Source organism: Diabrotica virgifera, chromosome 8 (assembly GCF_917563875.1).
Source record: "Diabrotica virgifera virgifera chromosome 8, PGI_DIABVI_V3a".
Classification (NCBI taxonomy): domain Eukaryota; kingdom Metazoa; phylum Arthropoda; class Insecta; order Coleoptera; family Chrysomelidae; genus Diabrotica; species Diabrotica virgifera.
In genome coordinates, this window is record NC_065450.1 from 96,825,103 (window position 1) to 96,841,395 (window position 16,293).

Sequence of the window (16,293 nt, forward strand, 5' to 3'; positions counted from 1 at the left end):
CCGGAAAAAATCCTGCCTAAACGTCGAGTTTTCGAGGAGGACTTGCTAAAGATGTTAAACTTCGTATAAACCGCTTCATGATCAGATAGTCCCGCATTAACAGTTGTAGCGTAGACATCAAGGGGTGAGAAATCTGAGACAATATAATCAATTATGGTAGATGAAGTTTTTGTAATCCTTGTAGGAGAATCAATGTGCATTGATAGACCATATGATTCAAATATGTTGACCAGGGATATTTGTGTAGCACAAGCAGCAGCATAATTAATGTTGAAGTCCCCGCATAAAATTTTTCTGCTTTTATGGGGCAGGTCATCTAACAAATTAAGCAGGTTCTGAAAAAATAGTTCCACGGAAGAGTCAGGTGATCTATAAATGCAAATAATATAAAGATTAAGGTTCTTACTGTAAACTAAGGAAAACTCAAAGAATGCTTCACTTAATAGAAAGTCATATTTTGTTACCAGAGAAAAATCATTATTTGTAGAAAGAATTAGGGTGCCTCCATGAGCTGAACTTGGACGGTCATACCTAGCAATAGTGGAATATTTTTCTACAAAAAAAGGCTCGTTGACTTCAAGCCAGTGCTCAGTAACCGCAACTATCGTTGGAAACCCTAATTCCTCTAGAAACAGAAATAATTCATCAGTTTTATATCTTATAGAACGAATATTAATCAGAACCATGCTAAAGTTGTTATCACTAAAATAATTTGAGGATTCTAGTCCCTCAGAACACGTCGTGATGTTTAAAAATTTCGTCTTGGAGAGGCAGCGGAATAGTAGTTTCGGTGGCATTCCCTTGATTTTTGCAGGTGAATAATTCTTTCCGAAGTTAGAAAAGACCTAAAAGCAGCAAGGTCAGCGTCAACCTCATCTGCACCAATTCCATAAGCATCATTAAAATCTAGAAGAATTTTTCGTAGATCTTCACTCTTTGTAGGAAGTCCTTCGGAAGCCAGAAACAATTTAACACTTGTGTTGGTATTTGGTATACCCATCATAAAATACTGATGCAGGTTGGTCGTGTAAATAAGCAAGATGAAGTTTAATGGCCTTTAAGATATCCGGTTCCCTTAATCTGGCTAAAAGATATCGACTATTAGAGTTATTGGTTAATCTAACTCTTGGTGGGGTCAATGGATCGAAATTAGTCGATGGTTCTATAGTATCTTTCTTAATGAAATTAATATGGGTATGGAACGGATTCTTAGTTTTGCAAATTTCGATGGCCTGTTTGTCTGTTTGTGCTCTGAACTTCATCTTTGTTGTTGCATAAACTGCTATTTGAATTTTCCAGGCTAATAGGACTTCTGATATTCTTCGGATTCTTATGTGACTCAGATGAAAGCGTTGGTTCGGAATATGAAGATTCGATAGACCATTTAATGTTTACACCAGGTGGCCAAATGCCCTTATTAAATAATAGGTTAATAGATGTTCTAGATTTTATACCTATTTTGAATGAAGAACCAGTTGTTGTGTCGGCATCTTTAAGGAGGGCATAACATCTTATATATTCCTTGATACCTAGCTTCTCTTTAATATAGTGAACCACTTGTATAGGGGTGTATATTGGGCTCAAGTTACTAATAACTACAAAGTGACACTTATCTTCTGTAATTTTTGACTTTTGCTCTGCATTTGCTTCGAAATGTTGAGGCTCTTCAGTCTGGGTACTTGAGGTGGCATAACATGTATTTTTCTTCAATACCTCTTTTTTCGTTGGTATGGTAGATAGACTTTTGGTAAGATTGCTCATTTGATTCGATATTTCATTGATGTTTGAAGAGAGCCTATCTAATCCCAACTTAATATCAGTTGAATTTGATTCTTGGATTTGAACCTTAATAGTCTCATCTGAACCCCCGAAAAAAACTGACGATATATTAAAAATATCATGTTCCATCTGCCCAACAGATTTTAAAACCTTTTCAGGATTCAGCAGGTTATTTAGTTTATGGATCTCATCAATTTTTTTCGTAAGATAGTCCAGTTTGTCGTCATTTTTGGTCAACAAATCGTAAGTCTCAATGAAAACAGGCAAATTATCAGTAAGTTTCTTAGTAACTTGAGTTAAAGCTTCAAAGTTCTCTAGTGGTATTTGATTTTTTGATAAGTTGGTTATTTTTTCGTTTAAATATCTTAAGCTAGGCGAGTCACATACCGTACAAAAGAATCTTAGATGGGGAAATTTTTGTTCCAATAGGGCTTTAGTGGTGGACTTATTTAATTTTGTGCATCGCATACAGAAATTTCTGCGGCAATCTCCATCGCACCGCAATCGATTATATTTATCTGAATCCGCAAACTTTTCAAGGCAGTTGTCACAGTTGTAAAACATGGTTTCAAGGTTAGATATGCAATAAACTGGGTCGAATGAAAATAAACAAAAAAAATTGAACACTTACACTAGTTTCACAAGACTCCAAAACAAAACAATAACAAAACAAAACATTTAAACAATGAGCAGCTGGCCGATGCAAATCAAAACAAAACACAACCGACTGACTCCGCGGCCAAAGACTTTCTGAACGTTTCTGAATTAGTTAACGTACCTAATTTTTTTTATTATACAACATAAGCAAATGAACCAAAAAATAAAATGTCAAGAAAGCCTAAGACTACAATTGAGTTTTAATTTCAATATTTTATATATATGCTGGAATATTCCACAGGGGTTCCGAACTTTAAGGAAAAACACAGTATGATTGTTACATCCGGTATAAAATGGCATTTACCTGTCTAGCAACAATGTTACACCGATATTCTTAAATAATAAGGCTATAATATACTAAAAAAATCACTCAAATCGGACAATTGGTTTAGGAAATTCGAGACATCAAACATGTCCCATTTTTAAGGTGTTCCTTTAATTTTGCTGGTGTGTGTATTTGGGTATGAGATTAAATTCAAAGCTAAGTTGGAAAGCGCATATTAAGAAAAAAAAACGAAGAATTAGATATTAAGTTCAGAAAAATGTACTGGTTGATGGGAAAAAACCACTCTGTCTACTTATAACAAATTGTTATTGTATAAGCAAGTCCTTAAACCGATATGGACATATAGGATACAGCTATGGGGCTGTACAAAAGAAAGAAACATCCAAATTATACAACGAAATTATAATAAAGTGTTAAGGAACATCGTCAACGCTCCATGGTACTTCAGAAACTGTGATCTTCATCGAGACCTCCAGATGGATAAGGTTATCCAGACAATAAGTAAGTTTGCCGAAAGTCATGAACAAAGGCTTTCCAACCATGTGAATGTCGAGGCCATCAAACTCCTAGACAACGCCAACCAGATAAGAAGACTTAACAGAATGAAGCCGTTTGAGTTAGTGCTATGAGTTAAACAAGTGCGTGAAAGTGAAAAAATTGAGCCAAGTGCGGCTAAAGTGTACACATTAGCTAGTAGTACTATAATATATTAGAGCCTAAGGAATATTGCTGAATGTGACCTTAGATAAGTTTTTTTGTAATATTTTGTAGATATAACTAACTTGCTTATTGATCACAGTACTGGTTCTTGATCGGATAGCAAGATTCCTGTTAAAGTTTTTTTCTACGAGCGTGCAAAAATGTCTACTTTCGCGCACGCATTTTAGTTTAGAAAGTTTCACTTTTCCGCACGCGGAATACTTTTCGGCACGCGTGTTACTTTTCCGCACGCGGTTTTTACTTTTTCGCACCCGTGTTAATTTAGATATGTTAATATGGCCTTAAAGTAATTATAATACATGCAATAAACTAATATTTAGATATTATTTACTAATTGATTTCAAATATATCTTATTGTGTTCCTGTTTTAATGAAATTAACGCGACAATTCGATGAAATAAAATTATTTTGACATAATATTCGAAAGTCAAATCGGTAGACAATAACAGTCGTTTTGAATCATCGTCATGGAAACCAAGATCGTCGTCATGCTAACTAATTATATTGAAAGTTTGGTTTTGACAACCTTGTCAAAGAATTAATTTGTGTATGTATTTTCATATTAATTAAATTAATTGATTAAGATTTGGTAATTTTTTAAAGACACTTAAAAAAATATTGTTCCTAATTCTTGCAGAAAGTCTCTTTTCCGCACTCGACTGCTTGCCGAACTCCCGCTTCGCGTCGTTCGGCAAACTGCAGTCGCGTGCGGAAAAGAATGACTTTCTGCACTTGTTAGGAAAATAACTATGTATATTAAATAAAAAAAATAAAAAAAAAGTAAAAAATTTTATTATTTCTCTATATGTAGGTAGTTCTCAAGTGTTGGTGGTACTACACCAAAAAAATGAGAGGTTTGGCTGCCATACAAGCAAGTATGGCAATTACTTAATATAACACCAACTTTATACATATTTTCTAAATCTTGTAATAATAGTTTTTGGTTTATTTTAAAATCCAAGAATGCAAATTGAGCTATAACTTTTTGAAACCCCCAGTCTACAGCAGTTTTAACAAACTTCATTGAATTGTTAAATGCCTGTTCATGGGGTAGCAACTCTTCTTTATTAGGAAATGGAACTAATAGCAAATTATTTAGAGGATAAGTTTGGTCCCCATATAAAACATAATTTCTATTCTTTAAAGTTGTCACAGCTTCTAATTCATTATAAAGATTAGATTTCCTAAAAATTGCAGAATAATGTCTTCGACCTATATATGCTCCTTTTAGATTTATGATTATCCCATCGGGACACAAAACAGATTGATATTTTATGCAGTGCTGTTTGTTGTGCCCTGAATAGTAATCTTCTTGATTTTGTGATGGCTTACATATTCCCCTTGCTGTTCCGCCTATAAATCCCCAACAATTTTTAACAGCACCACCTCTTATACCTACAGCCTAAAACATAAACAAATAATTATAGTGTTTCCAACGTGAATTTGCCAACTGTCGGCTTTTTAGTCTCTTTGATGACAATGCCGACTATTGGCGTAGAAATGATGAAAAAATGTCAGTTTATCAAACGTACATTTCGAGAAAAATCATATTATTGTTAGGTTTTATTAATTTTTGATTTAAAGGACCCCGCAGAAACCTTATGGGAAATGGCTCTTTGTCAAATGCTCTGAAACTTTGGGTTCTGGTAGTCCTTGATGTCTAGAACAAAAGACTCAATGGGCGCGTAGCTCCAAATAATCATGGTTTTAAGATATAATCCTCTGAAGTTATAGGTACAGTGAGGGCGTTTGAGTTGGAATAAATTCATTTTCTCCAGAATGGGCGACGCTGGAGATAAATTACGGAGCAGGTCGATTTTTATTTTTAAATTATAATTTTTTCGCATATACAGGGTGTCTAGAAACTCTACCGACAAACGAAGACAGAAGATTCTTCAGATAATTGTAAGATAATTTAACCCAATTCACCTAGTCCGAAAATGCTTCCTAAGGGAGCTAGAGCTCTTTGAAGATGGCGTTATGTAACTAGTTTTTCTTAAATACCTCCAGAACGCTTCTATTTAGAAAAACGAAAATTGGTATGCATATTTACTTTCCAGAAATGATTCAATTCTATCCGTTATGAATTTCTAGTATCGGTCATAGGCGTCAGTTTTGGGTAGGGCAACGGTTATTTTATCGCATAACTTTTTTGTCTTTAACCTTTAAGCATTTTTGGCGCTTTTCTTGCTATGTTGCTTTGGTCTTTCCTTAAAGTGTGGCCGATCCATTTCCATTTTTTTTCCTTGACTGTAGTCGATAGACTGATACGTTAGTTTGCTTTGTCCTTTCCCATAGTTCTGTATTAGTTATTTTGTCTGGCCAGTATATTTTCAGGATTTTTCTTAGAGATTTGTTTACAAATGTTTGTAGTTTTTTAGTTGTATTTTCGTCCTGTTTCCATGTTTCTGCTCCATAGAGCAGTATACTTTTAATGCAACTGTTAGATTTTAATTTTTGTTGTTTCCGATATTTCGTTTGTTTGCCAAATTCTATTTAAAGCGTTGAATGCGTGTTGCGCCTTTGTTATTCTCGTCTGTATATCCTTTTTACACCCCCCGCTCCTTTCCGTAACAGATCCCAGAACTTGTCTACCTCTTCTACTTCTTTGCCGTTTATCATTATTTTATTATTTGGATGGTTATTATTTTTTAGAAGTTTAGTTTTTTTCTGTGTTTATTCGAAGTCCGATCGTGTCGGAGTACTGTGCCAATTTGTCAATTTTTGGTTGCATATGATTTCGGTGTTCAGTTATCAGGCAGATGTCATCTGCAAATTCGAGATCTTCTAACTGTTTGAAAAGGTTCCACCTGATGCCTGTTCGATCGTCGATTACTTTCCTCATTACCCAATCTATCATAATAAGAAATAGGGTAGGGGATAGTAAACAACCCTGTTTGACTCCACTTTCTATGGATATTTCTTCTGTTACTTCACCTGAATGTTCTAGTTTAGCTTTGTATCCTTCGTAGAAGAGTTTAATAAAGTTTACGATTTTTGTGGTATCCCATATAATCTAAGGATTTTCCACATCTGTGCCCCTATTTACACGGTCAAATGCCTTTTCGAAGTCGATAAAACTCACATCTATATCTTTATTCCATTCATTTGTTTGTTCCAAGATAATTCTAAGGGTGCAAATGTGATCAATAGTGGAATGGTTGGAACGGAAGCCTGCTTGGTTGTTTCTCAGTTTTTTATCTAGTTCCGGCTTCAATCTTTCCAAAATGATTTTGGTCAGCACTTTGGATGTGGCACTTAGTAGTGTTATTGCACGCCAATTGTTGCATTTGCTCAGGTCTCCTTTTTTGGGTATTTTTATAATCAATCCCTCTTTCCACTCCTTTGGCAATTCTTCGTCCATCCATATTTTATTCAAAAGTGTATGTAGCATCTCTACTGACTGCTCGGTGTCTGCTTTTATTATGTCAATGGGTATATTGTCGATTCCTGCGGCTTTGTCATTTTTTAGTAGTTTTAGGGTGTTTCCAAATTCTTCCATTGTAATTTCTCCAATATTCACTTCTAGCTCTGGTGATTCTACTTCATCTTCTATGATTTGAGTTATTTCATGCTTAGCATATATCTCTTCGAAGTATTCCTTCCATCTTTGTATTATTTCTTTCTCATTTTTTATTCTATTTCCTTGTTTATCCTTTGCTTCTCGTATATTTCGTTGTGCTTTTCCTGTTAAGTTTCGTATGATTGTATATTGTGTTCGTAAGTCGTTTTCTTTCGCTGCTTCTTCTGATATATTTAGCATCTCATTTATGTAGTTTCTTTTATCTTTTCTGGCTTGTTTTTTTACTTCTGCGTTTTTTGCCTTGTATTTCCTTTCAAGTGCCCTCTCTTCTTCCGATCCTTCCTTTTGTAGAATTTCTTCTTTGATTTTTTTTCTTTCTTCTATCAGTAGTAGAGTGTCTTTGGTAATCCATTTTTTATTTTATCTTCTTTTTAATCCGATTGTTTCTTTTGCTGTATTCATCATCACTTCTTTCAAATATTTCCATGTTTCTTCGACTGACTCTCCAGTTTGTTGTGATACTGTTCGGTTAATTGCCAGTTTCTCACTGAATTTATTTCTTATACATTCTTGTTTTAGGGCATCAACGTTGTACTTGTTCCTTCTGCTGATTTTTTGGTTTTTATCTCTGGCTAATTTAATTTTTAGTCTCGCTTTAATTAGCATGTGGTCTGATCCCACATCAGCACCTCTTAAGCTCCTGACATCTGGAAGATACATACGCGTACCAATTTTTGTTTTTCTAAACAGAAGAGTTCTGGAGGTATTTAAGAAAAACTCATTACAAGACGCCATCTTCAAAGAGCTCTAGCTCCCTTAGGAAGCATTTTCGGACTAAGTGAATTGGGTTAAATTGTCTTAAAATTATCTGAAGAATCTTCTGTCTTCGTTTGTCGGTAGAGTTTCTGGACACCCTGTATATCATACTAGCGACGTCATCCATCTGGGCGTCATGACGCAATCGATAATTTTTTTTAAATAAGAATAGAGGTCGTGAGATAGCTCATTTGAAAGGTTATTCAATTTTCTATTCACTAATATAAACATTAACATAATTGAATGAAGATATAATTAATGAATATTGAATGAATGAATGAATGACGATTGAATTAACATAATTATTTATACAGAGTGCCCAAAAAATATTTTTGAATTAAATCAATTGAGACAAAAAGAAGAATGTATATAATTTTATTTAATTCGAAATACATTTTACTGTTGTTCGAAAACAGCAAAAATGTTTATTTGATAAATAAAAATTGTTTTTCGCTTAAATTCAATATTAAAGCTGTCACTCACCTGCCTATTAGCAGTTTGAACATTTAATTTACCTAAGCGAAAAGCAATGTTTATTTTTCAAATTAACATTTTTTTCTGTTTTCTGACAGCAGTAAAATTTATTTCGAATTAAATAATTTATATAAATTCTTCTTTCTGTCTCAATTAATTTAATTCAAAAAATTTTTTGGGCACCCTGTAAAAATAATTATGTTAATGTTTATATTAGTGAATAGAGAATTGAATATTCTTTCAAATGAACTATCACACGACCCCTATTCTTATTTAAAAAAATCATCGATTGTGTCATCACGCCCAAACTATAACTTCAGAGGCTTATATCTTAAAACCATGATATTTGGAGCTACGCACCCACTGAGTCTTTTGTTCTACACATCAAGGACTACCAGAACCCAAAGTTTCAGAGCATTTGACAGAGAGCCATTTCCCATAAGGTTTCTGAGGGATCCTTTAAAAAGAAACACACACAGTTTCTGTATATCTGAATATTTTATATCAATTAAACAATTTTTTAAACAAATTCAAAAGATCACCTATTTGCTTTCAAAAGACACTTATAAGAATGGACCGGGATAGTGTGACGTCAAAATTTTTCCAAACACGTTGTGTCTAGGTATACGCTAACGTGTACGCAAATAAAAAAGCTAGGTAGAATTAAACGTCATAACAAATATTTTTCTATCAAACAAACACTAACATATCAAAATAGCGTGTATCAAAATATACAGTCACTGCCCACGCTAAATAGTCACTAGCTTGATGAAGTTTAACTTTTTTATTTGCGTACCTACATTTTAGCGTGTACCTAGACACAACGTGTTTGGAAAACTTTTTTTGACGTTTTGACGTCACGACTATCACGGTCCATTGATGGATTCGACTGTTACTTGATGGAAGTTCATTTTATCTAACAATAAAACACTGAAAACTTTTTTTTCGATACTTCCTCAAAATTTATTATAAAACTATGTGACTGCAGCTGTTTCGGCAGAGTATCTTTTTTCAAGTGATTTATTTTACTATGTGTTTGCATTTTAAAGTCTTTAACTGAAGGGGTTGAGGAGTGAGGAGCTGTTTGTCTCAAGTTGGTAATTCAGAATTATATCTGTATTTTTCAATTTATTAATTTCCTTAGATTGTAATAAAGATAGCTTAAGGTCTCTATTTTGAATGTGAAGAATTTGAAACTGTTCATTAAAGGAATGATTATGATCTATAAGATGAAGTGCATACGTAGAATCAGTTTTTCTATTGATGAAAGCCCTTTTGTGTTCTGCTATCCGTTTGTCAAAGGTTCTTCCAGTTTGATCGATGTAAGTTTTCAGACAGTCACCACAAGTCAGTTTGTAAACGCCACTCTGTAGTTGCTTTCTCTTTCGGCTCTTATTGTTCGTAATGTATTTGCTTAAGTTGTTGTTTGTTCTGAAAGCTGGTGTTATTCCTTTCTTTGTTATGTATCTGGCTAGTTTTGTTGCTATCTTGCCTGTGTTTATGTGGTAGAGCAGAAGGTGCTGGGTTCTTTCTGTCGTGGTGAATAGACTAATCTCAGGGCTTTCTTCTTATGGAGTTTTTGGTTTAAAATTTTGTTGTTTGTTCGTTGTAGCCATTATTTACTGCTATTTGCTTAATGATGTTCAGTTCTATCTAGAAGTTATTTTTTGACATGGGTATTTCTGACAGTCTATGTATCATGCTATGGTTGGCTTCTAATTTATGTTGTGTAAGATGGGATGATGAATTGTGTATAGTTGTGTCAGTATGGGTAGGTTTATGAAATACTGAGAACTCATGTTTGTTGTGCAGTCTGGTAATTGTTACATCTAGAAAGTTTATGGACTTATTATGTTCAGTGGCGTAGCTGAAGATTGGGGGGCCTCCCCGCGACTATTTTTGTGGGGCCCCTTATTATAAACATAACGACAGCTAACAGTATAATTACTCAAATATGGGTAAGTGACAATCTTTGGCCTTTCTTTAATAATAAGTCTTCATCAGTTAGTGTAACGAACCACATAACGGTATACTTTATTCCGCGCGGGCATAAAGAAATTATTGCAATAGGAAACAACAAAAATCAAACATTTCATTTAATCCAGTATTATTTTCTGCCATCCGTTGTTGAAATTTAGCGTAAGTATTCCTTGTCATACGTTTCTTTGTATTTTTTCGGTAACCGATTCTCAGTCGTATAATACCCCACTAGTGAAGGGAGACCGTAAACTCTGCCGTTTCAGATTGCAAAAGTTTTGATGTTAGATTAATAAAGTTAAGTATTTTAGATTTAACAGTAATGTTAACGACAAATTCAAAATTATTCATATGCTCTAATAATGCTTTAGCTTCTAATTTTTGATCGTGTTGTAGATAGCAATGAAATTTTCGTTAAGATTTCATTACTTATCGGAAAGCTCTACGCAAAGCCATAACAGCATCATGTCTGGATGACCACCGGGTTTCACAAAACCTTTTAAGTGTTTTCAAACACGATGAATCCAAAGTTGTGATAGTAGGTACATAGTATATACATCCCATCTTTTAATACTTGCACTAAAAAAACATAATCTGTTAATTATATCCTAAAAATCCAACTCATGTACACCAGCAACGGCATCATTCAACACTAGGTTCAGATTATGGGATGCACAATGAACATAGGAAGCTATTTTTTCAATGTGTTATGCGCCTTTGTACGCCTGGATATACACCATTCATAACGCTTGCCACACCATACCCCTTTCCTCTGCAGTTGTATGGAAAGATGCTTTGATCGTATAAATTTTAAAATTTCTGCTTTGGAAGGTAAATTATTTTCATCGCAAGTTATTTTTACATACCAGAAAATAAAACTAAGCTGATCGTGTTTTGAAAGATATTGAGTGGTATCAAGAATTGTTGAATAAAAACAACGTTTTTTTAATTAAATTAATCAATTTGTTTTCAGTTTCTTGAGCCAGCAAATTTATAACGTCGTTTTGTATTTGGGAGCTCAAGTAATTTGTTTTTAAGTTATTGTTTTTATCGATTAATTTAGTTAAAACACGATATATTTATGTAGTAAAAGAACCACCGACAAAAAATTACCTTTTTGGGACTCACTTTCATTTAAATTACCAACATGCCCAGGAAACGCTAAATTGCACCCGGAAAGAGTAAGAGTTACGTCAATTACCCGCTTCGTTACTTCCTTCCAAGTTTCCTATTTTGATGCTTATTACGAAAATATGTTTTGTTCCCGAATTTAAAGAAAGTAGAAGTATTCAGCTTGAAGGCTTTAAGGGGCCCCTCATAACGTCGGGGCCTTGCGGGCCCTGCGGGCATGTCAGCTACGCCACTGATTATGTTCTGTTTCTATTGTAAACTCAATATTACTAAGGCGTGAATAAATGTATGATAAAAATTGGTCAAGTTGCCTGTTAGTTGCTGTAAAGCTGGTTCATTTAAATATCTGATAGCAATGGGTAGAGGATTGCCCATAATAAGTCCTGCACTGTTGTTTGTGTATATTGGGGTATATTATGGGCAATCCTCTAAGCCCTAAGCCCATTGCTATCAGATATTTTTATAAACTAGCTTGAAATAACAATTTCAAAACATCCCGTATTCAAACAGTTCTTATATTGGTGGAGATACGTGGATGATATACTAGTATGCTTTAACAGGAACTAACAGGCAACTTGACCAATTTTTAACATACATTAATTCACTCCATAGTAATATTGAGTTTACAATAGAAACAGAACATAATAAGTCCATAAACTTTCTAGATGTAACAATTACCAGACTGCACAACAAACATGAGTTCTCCGTATTTCATAAACCTACCCATACTGACACAACTATACACAATTCATCATCCCATCCTACACAACATAAATTAGAAGCCAACCATAGCATGATACATAGACTGACATAAATTCCCATGCCAAAAAATAACTTCGAGATGGAGCTGAACATCATTAAGCACATAGCAGTAAACAATGGCTACAACGAACAAACGATTAACAAAATTTTAAACCAAAAACTCCATAAGAAAGCTATGAAATTAGTCTATCCACCACCATAGAAAAAATCCAGTACCTTCTGCTCTATCACATATACATAGGCAAGATATCAAAAAATAGCCTGATACATAAAAAAGAAAGGAATAACACCAGCTTTCAGAACTAACAACAACTTAAGCAATTAAGAACAATAAGAGCCGAAAGAGAAAGCAACTACAGAGTGGTTTTACAAACTGACTTGTGATGACTGTCCGAAAACTTACATTGGTCAAACTGGAAGAACCTTTGACAAACGGATAGCAGAACACAAAAGGGCTTACAACAATAGAAAAACAGATTCTACGTACTCACTTCACCTTCTAGATTCTAGATCATAATCATTCCTTTAATGAACAATTTCAAATTCTTCACATTCAAAATAAAATCCTTAAGCTATCTTTATTACAATCTAAGGAATTTAATAAGTTGAAAAATACAGATACAATTCTGAATGACCAATTTGATACAAACAGCTCACTACTCCTCAACCTCTTCAGTTAAAGACTTTAAAATGCAAACACATAGTAAAATAAATCACTTGGAAAAAGGCACTCTGCCGAAACAGCTGTAGTCACATAGTTTTATAATAAATTTTGTGGAAGTATCGAAAACAAAAGTTTTCAGTGTTTTATTGTTAGATAAAATGAATCCCAAATAAATTCCATTAAGTAACGGTCGAATCCATCAATTAAATAATTGAGAACTTCAGTCAATTGTTTTTTGCTATTTGCTTAGAATTTAAATGCTTAGTAAATTTACCTCGGCATATGTTTTCATTCTCTCTTCATTTAACCATGGAACATTTCTTAGATCTGTCAGAAGATGTACATGATTTTCAATAATAAATGTAATCATATAATTAATAATTTGAGACAATGACTGTGGAGAAAGATTGAACATTGGTTGAAGATCTTTAAGCCGACTAGGATGTGCAAGCCTTCTCAGTAAAATACATAGAGCCATAGTACCTAAAAAACAAATATAAGTACAGTGCATAGATTCTAAAGGTGCCAGTGGGGGATGATATCCATGAGCAGTATTATACTGCCCTGCTAAGTAAACACATCCTAACTAGCAATATTAGACTTTTGAGAAAAAGCCATATTTGTAGTTCATACTGATTGTTTAAACCCTAGGCTTAGCTTAAAAAACATTGTCCAGTGCGACGCTTAGCAACGAGAGTTGATTAAAAGTTGTAAGAAGTTACAGACGTATTTTTTATCGCTCTGCGAAAGTATTACTCCAATTATTCATTTTACAATCGAAAGTTAACAACAAAAAGTCTAATTATAAATCATAAACATTGGTCCTTCGAGCCGGATCAGTAGCAGCCGTATTGTGGAGGAGGAACGAGAAAATTAACAAAAAATCTCCAGTTTTGACAATAAATCAAAACGTCAAAAATATAGGCCTAATTCCGAATTTAAGCGAAAGTCAGTTTTATTAAATTGTTTGGCTAACTGGTAATACAACATTTAAACATTACTAAATTTAAGTCCCATAAAAGTTCGAAGTAAGAAATCCATTCATATTTTTCTAAAACCATTACCTTTTTGACATTTGTCATAATCATAAATCATAATGGCTCCATCCTTGCTGAAACTTAGAGGAACGATTAAACAAAAACAAACATTATATCAGCAGTTCGTTAATTCATTTTTTGAAGATATTAAATATGAAAATGCAGATTTTAACTATTCACAACTAGATAACGCCCAAATTATCGAATTTAAAGCCCGTTTCGAAAGAGCTTTTAAATGAATATGACAATATTAACTTGCAATTAGAATCAGAAAGCGAACATGATGAATTGTTAAAACATTATACTGAGCGAAAAGAATTTGAGGACATATACTATGCGGTATCTAGCAAATGCAAAGTATTTTTAAATTCATATGACAAACTTATTAATCATGACACTATTTTAAACTCTTCTCATAAATCGGCAAACCTATCGAAAGTAACGAGTATACAGGGTGTTCAAACCAATAGTCTAGGAAGGGAGCAATCAAGTTTATTACCAGCTTTTAGTGAATTCAAGTTATATCTTCAACAAAAGGCAGATTTTCTTGAAACGGTAGCATTAACCAGCGACACAAAGGGTGTCAAATCGAAAGTACCTGCTTCTTGTGCAGAATATCAAACCAACGTGTCTAATTCGTCTTCTTCTTCAAATGAGAACAAACTTTGTACCTTTTGCAACGAAAATACACATTTTATTCAAAATTGGTCACAATTTTTAAAACTTTCTGTCAATGACAGAATTGCAAAGGTCAAATCTCTTAAGCTTTGCATAAATTGCTTAAAAGGTAATCAATCATATTTACAAGTTTTGCTATGCAGACAAGTGCAAAACATGCAATTCAAAACACAAAACACAGCATAGTCTATTGAACTTCAACAATAAGTCTGATAGACAAACAACACCACAAGGTGAAAATTCTTCAAATAATTCAACAGCACATACTACAATCCATATACCAAATGATGAAAACACAATTTGTCAGTTTTCTAACGTATCTGAAGATAGTTATGTATTTCTGTCAACTGCTTTGGTTGAAATACGAGATAAAGCTGGGAAGCCACATTTACTCAGAGCGTTATTAGACTGTGCATCTCAATAAAACTTCATCACAGAAGAATGCTGCAAACTTTAGGTTTAGATGTACTACCAACAAACATTTCGGTTATAGGCATAAGTCAACAAACAACCAAACTTGGAAAAAGGTGCAATGCCAAAATAAAATCTGTACGTACAGACTTTCAAGTTGACTTATCATTTTTAATTATACCGACAATCAACGAATGTCTTTCAAGTCAGCCTATCAACGCTTCGAAACTTAATATTCCTAACCATCTTCAACTTGCAGATCCTACATTTCACAAAATGGAAAAAATCGATATTCTAGTAGGTGCTGGAATATTCTTTAATCTTCTTAGTGCTGGTCAAATTTGTTTAGGTCCTATAGGGTCTTTAGTCATGCAAAAAACAGTTCTGGGGTAGATAATTTCAGGCCCTATTCCAAGTACTTCATCTAACCAAATTCTATGCAAGTTTGTTTCCAATGAGGTTACAAATGATGATCTTCAGAGTCAGCTCAAAACTTTCTGGGAGATTGAAGAGCCTTCTTCTAAATCTAAAACTCTATCCGGAGATGATAAGGAATGTGAGGAAATATTTCAAATAACTACAAAACGAGATTCTGATGGCAGATTTATTGTCAATATACCTTTAAAGAACCCTGTATCTCTGTTAGGAGAATCTAAGGATGCAGCATTAAAACGTTTAAATGGTCTCGAAACTAGACTTCAAAAAAACACTAATCTTTCAAATCTTTATCGAACGTTTATGCAAGAACACATGTCTGTTGGTCACATGTCGCCAATATATAACAATCAAGAAATTAAGCAAATATCTTACTACATGCCTCATTATGGTATGATCAATAAGCAAAACCAAACTACCAAATTAAGAGTAGTATTTGATGCTTCGGCACCTACCAGTACAGGTGTATCATTCAATCAACTTCAATATGTTGGCCCAACCATTCAAAACGACCTTGTCGCAATTCTTCAAAAGCTTTGGGCAACGAAAGTAACATGGGATAAATCATTACCAATGGAGCTAGATTACAAGTGGCGAAATTTTCGTACACAACTGCAATATTTAAACCATATCAATGCTCCTAGATTTGTCACAATTTCTGATCCAGTTGATATACAACTTCATGGCTTTTCAGATGCTTCTATTGACGCTTATGGAACCTGCATTTATATTAGAAGTGTGGACTCTATAGGTCAAGTTAAAGTAAACTTACTTTTTGCAAAATCACGAGTCTCTCCTCTAAAATCTATAACAATTCCGAGGCTGGAATTATGCGGTGCACTCCTTTTTTCTCAATTAGTAGCAAAGGTACAATCTTCCCTTAACTTGCAATATTCCAAGATTTATCTATGGTCGGATTCTAGTATCTGTCTTGCTTGGATCA

The 16,293-nt window shown here is 33.9% G+C and overlaps 1 protein-coding gene across 1 annotated transcript in view; it reads right to left on the minus strand.

The window, feature by feature from the left end:
* Positions 1 to 4,217: 4,217 nt before the first annotated feature.
* LOC126890774 (uncharacterized) overlaps positions 4,218 to 16,293 on the minus strand; it is a 31,433-nt gene continuing 19,357 nt past the window's right edge. Inside the window, exons 2-3 of the mRNA XM_050659962.1 lie at positions 13,064 to 13,272; positions 4,218 to 4,844 (exon numbers count right to left, since the gene is read on the minus strand). Of these exons, the coding sequence (XP_050515919.1) occupies positions 4,236 to 4,844; positions 13,064 to 13,272 (818 nt within the window). The 3' untranslated portion in view covers positions 4,218 to 4,235. The remainder of the gene's footprint in view (positions 4,845 to 13,063; positions 13,273 to 16,293) is intronic.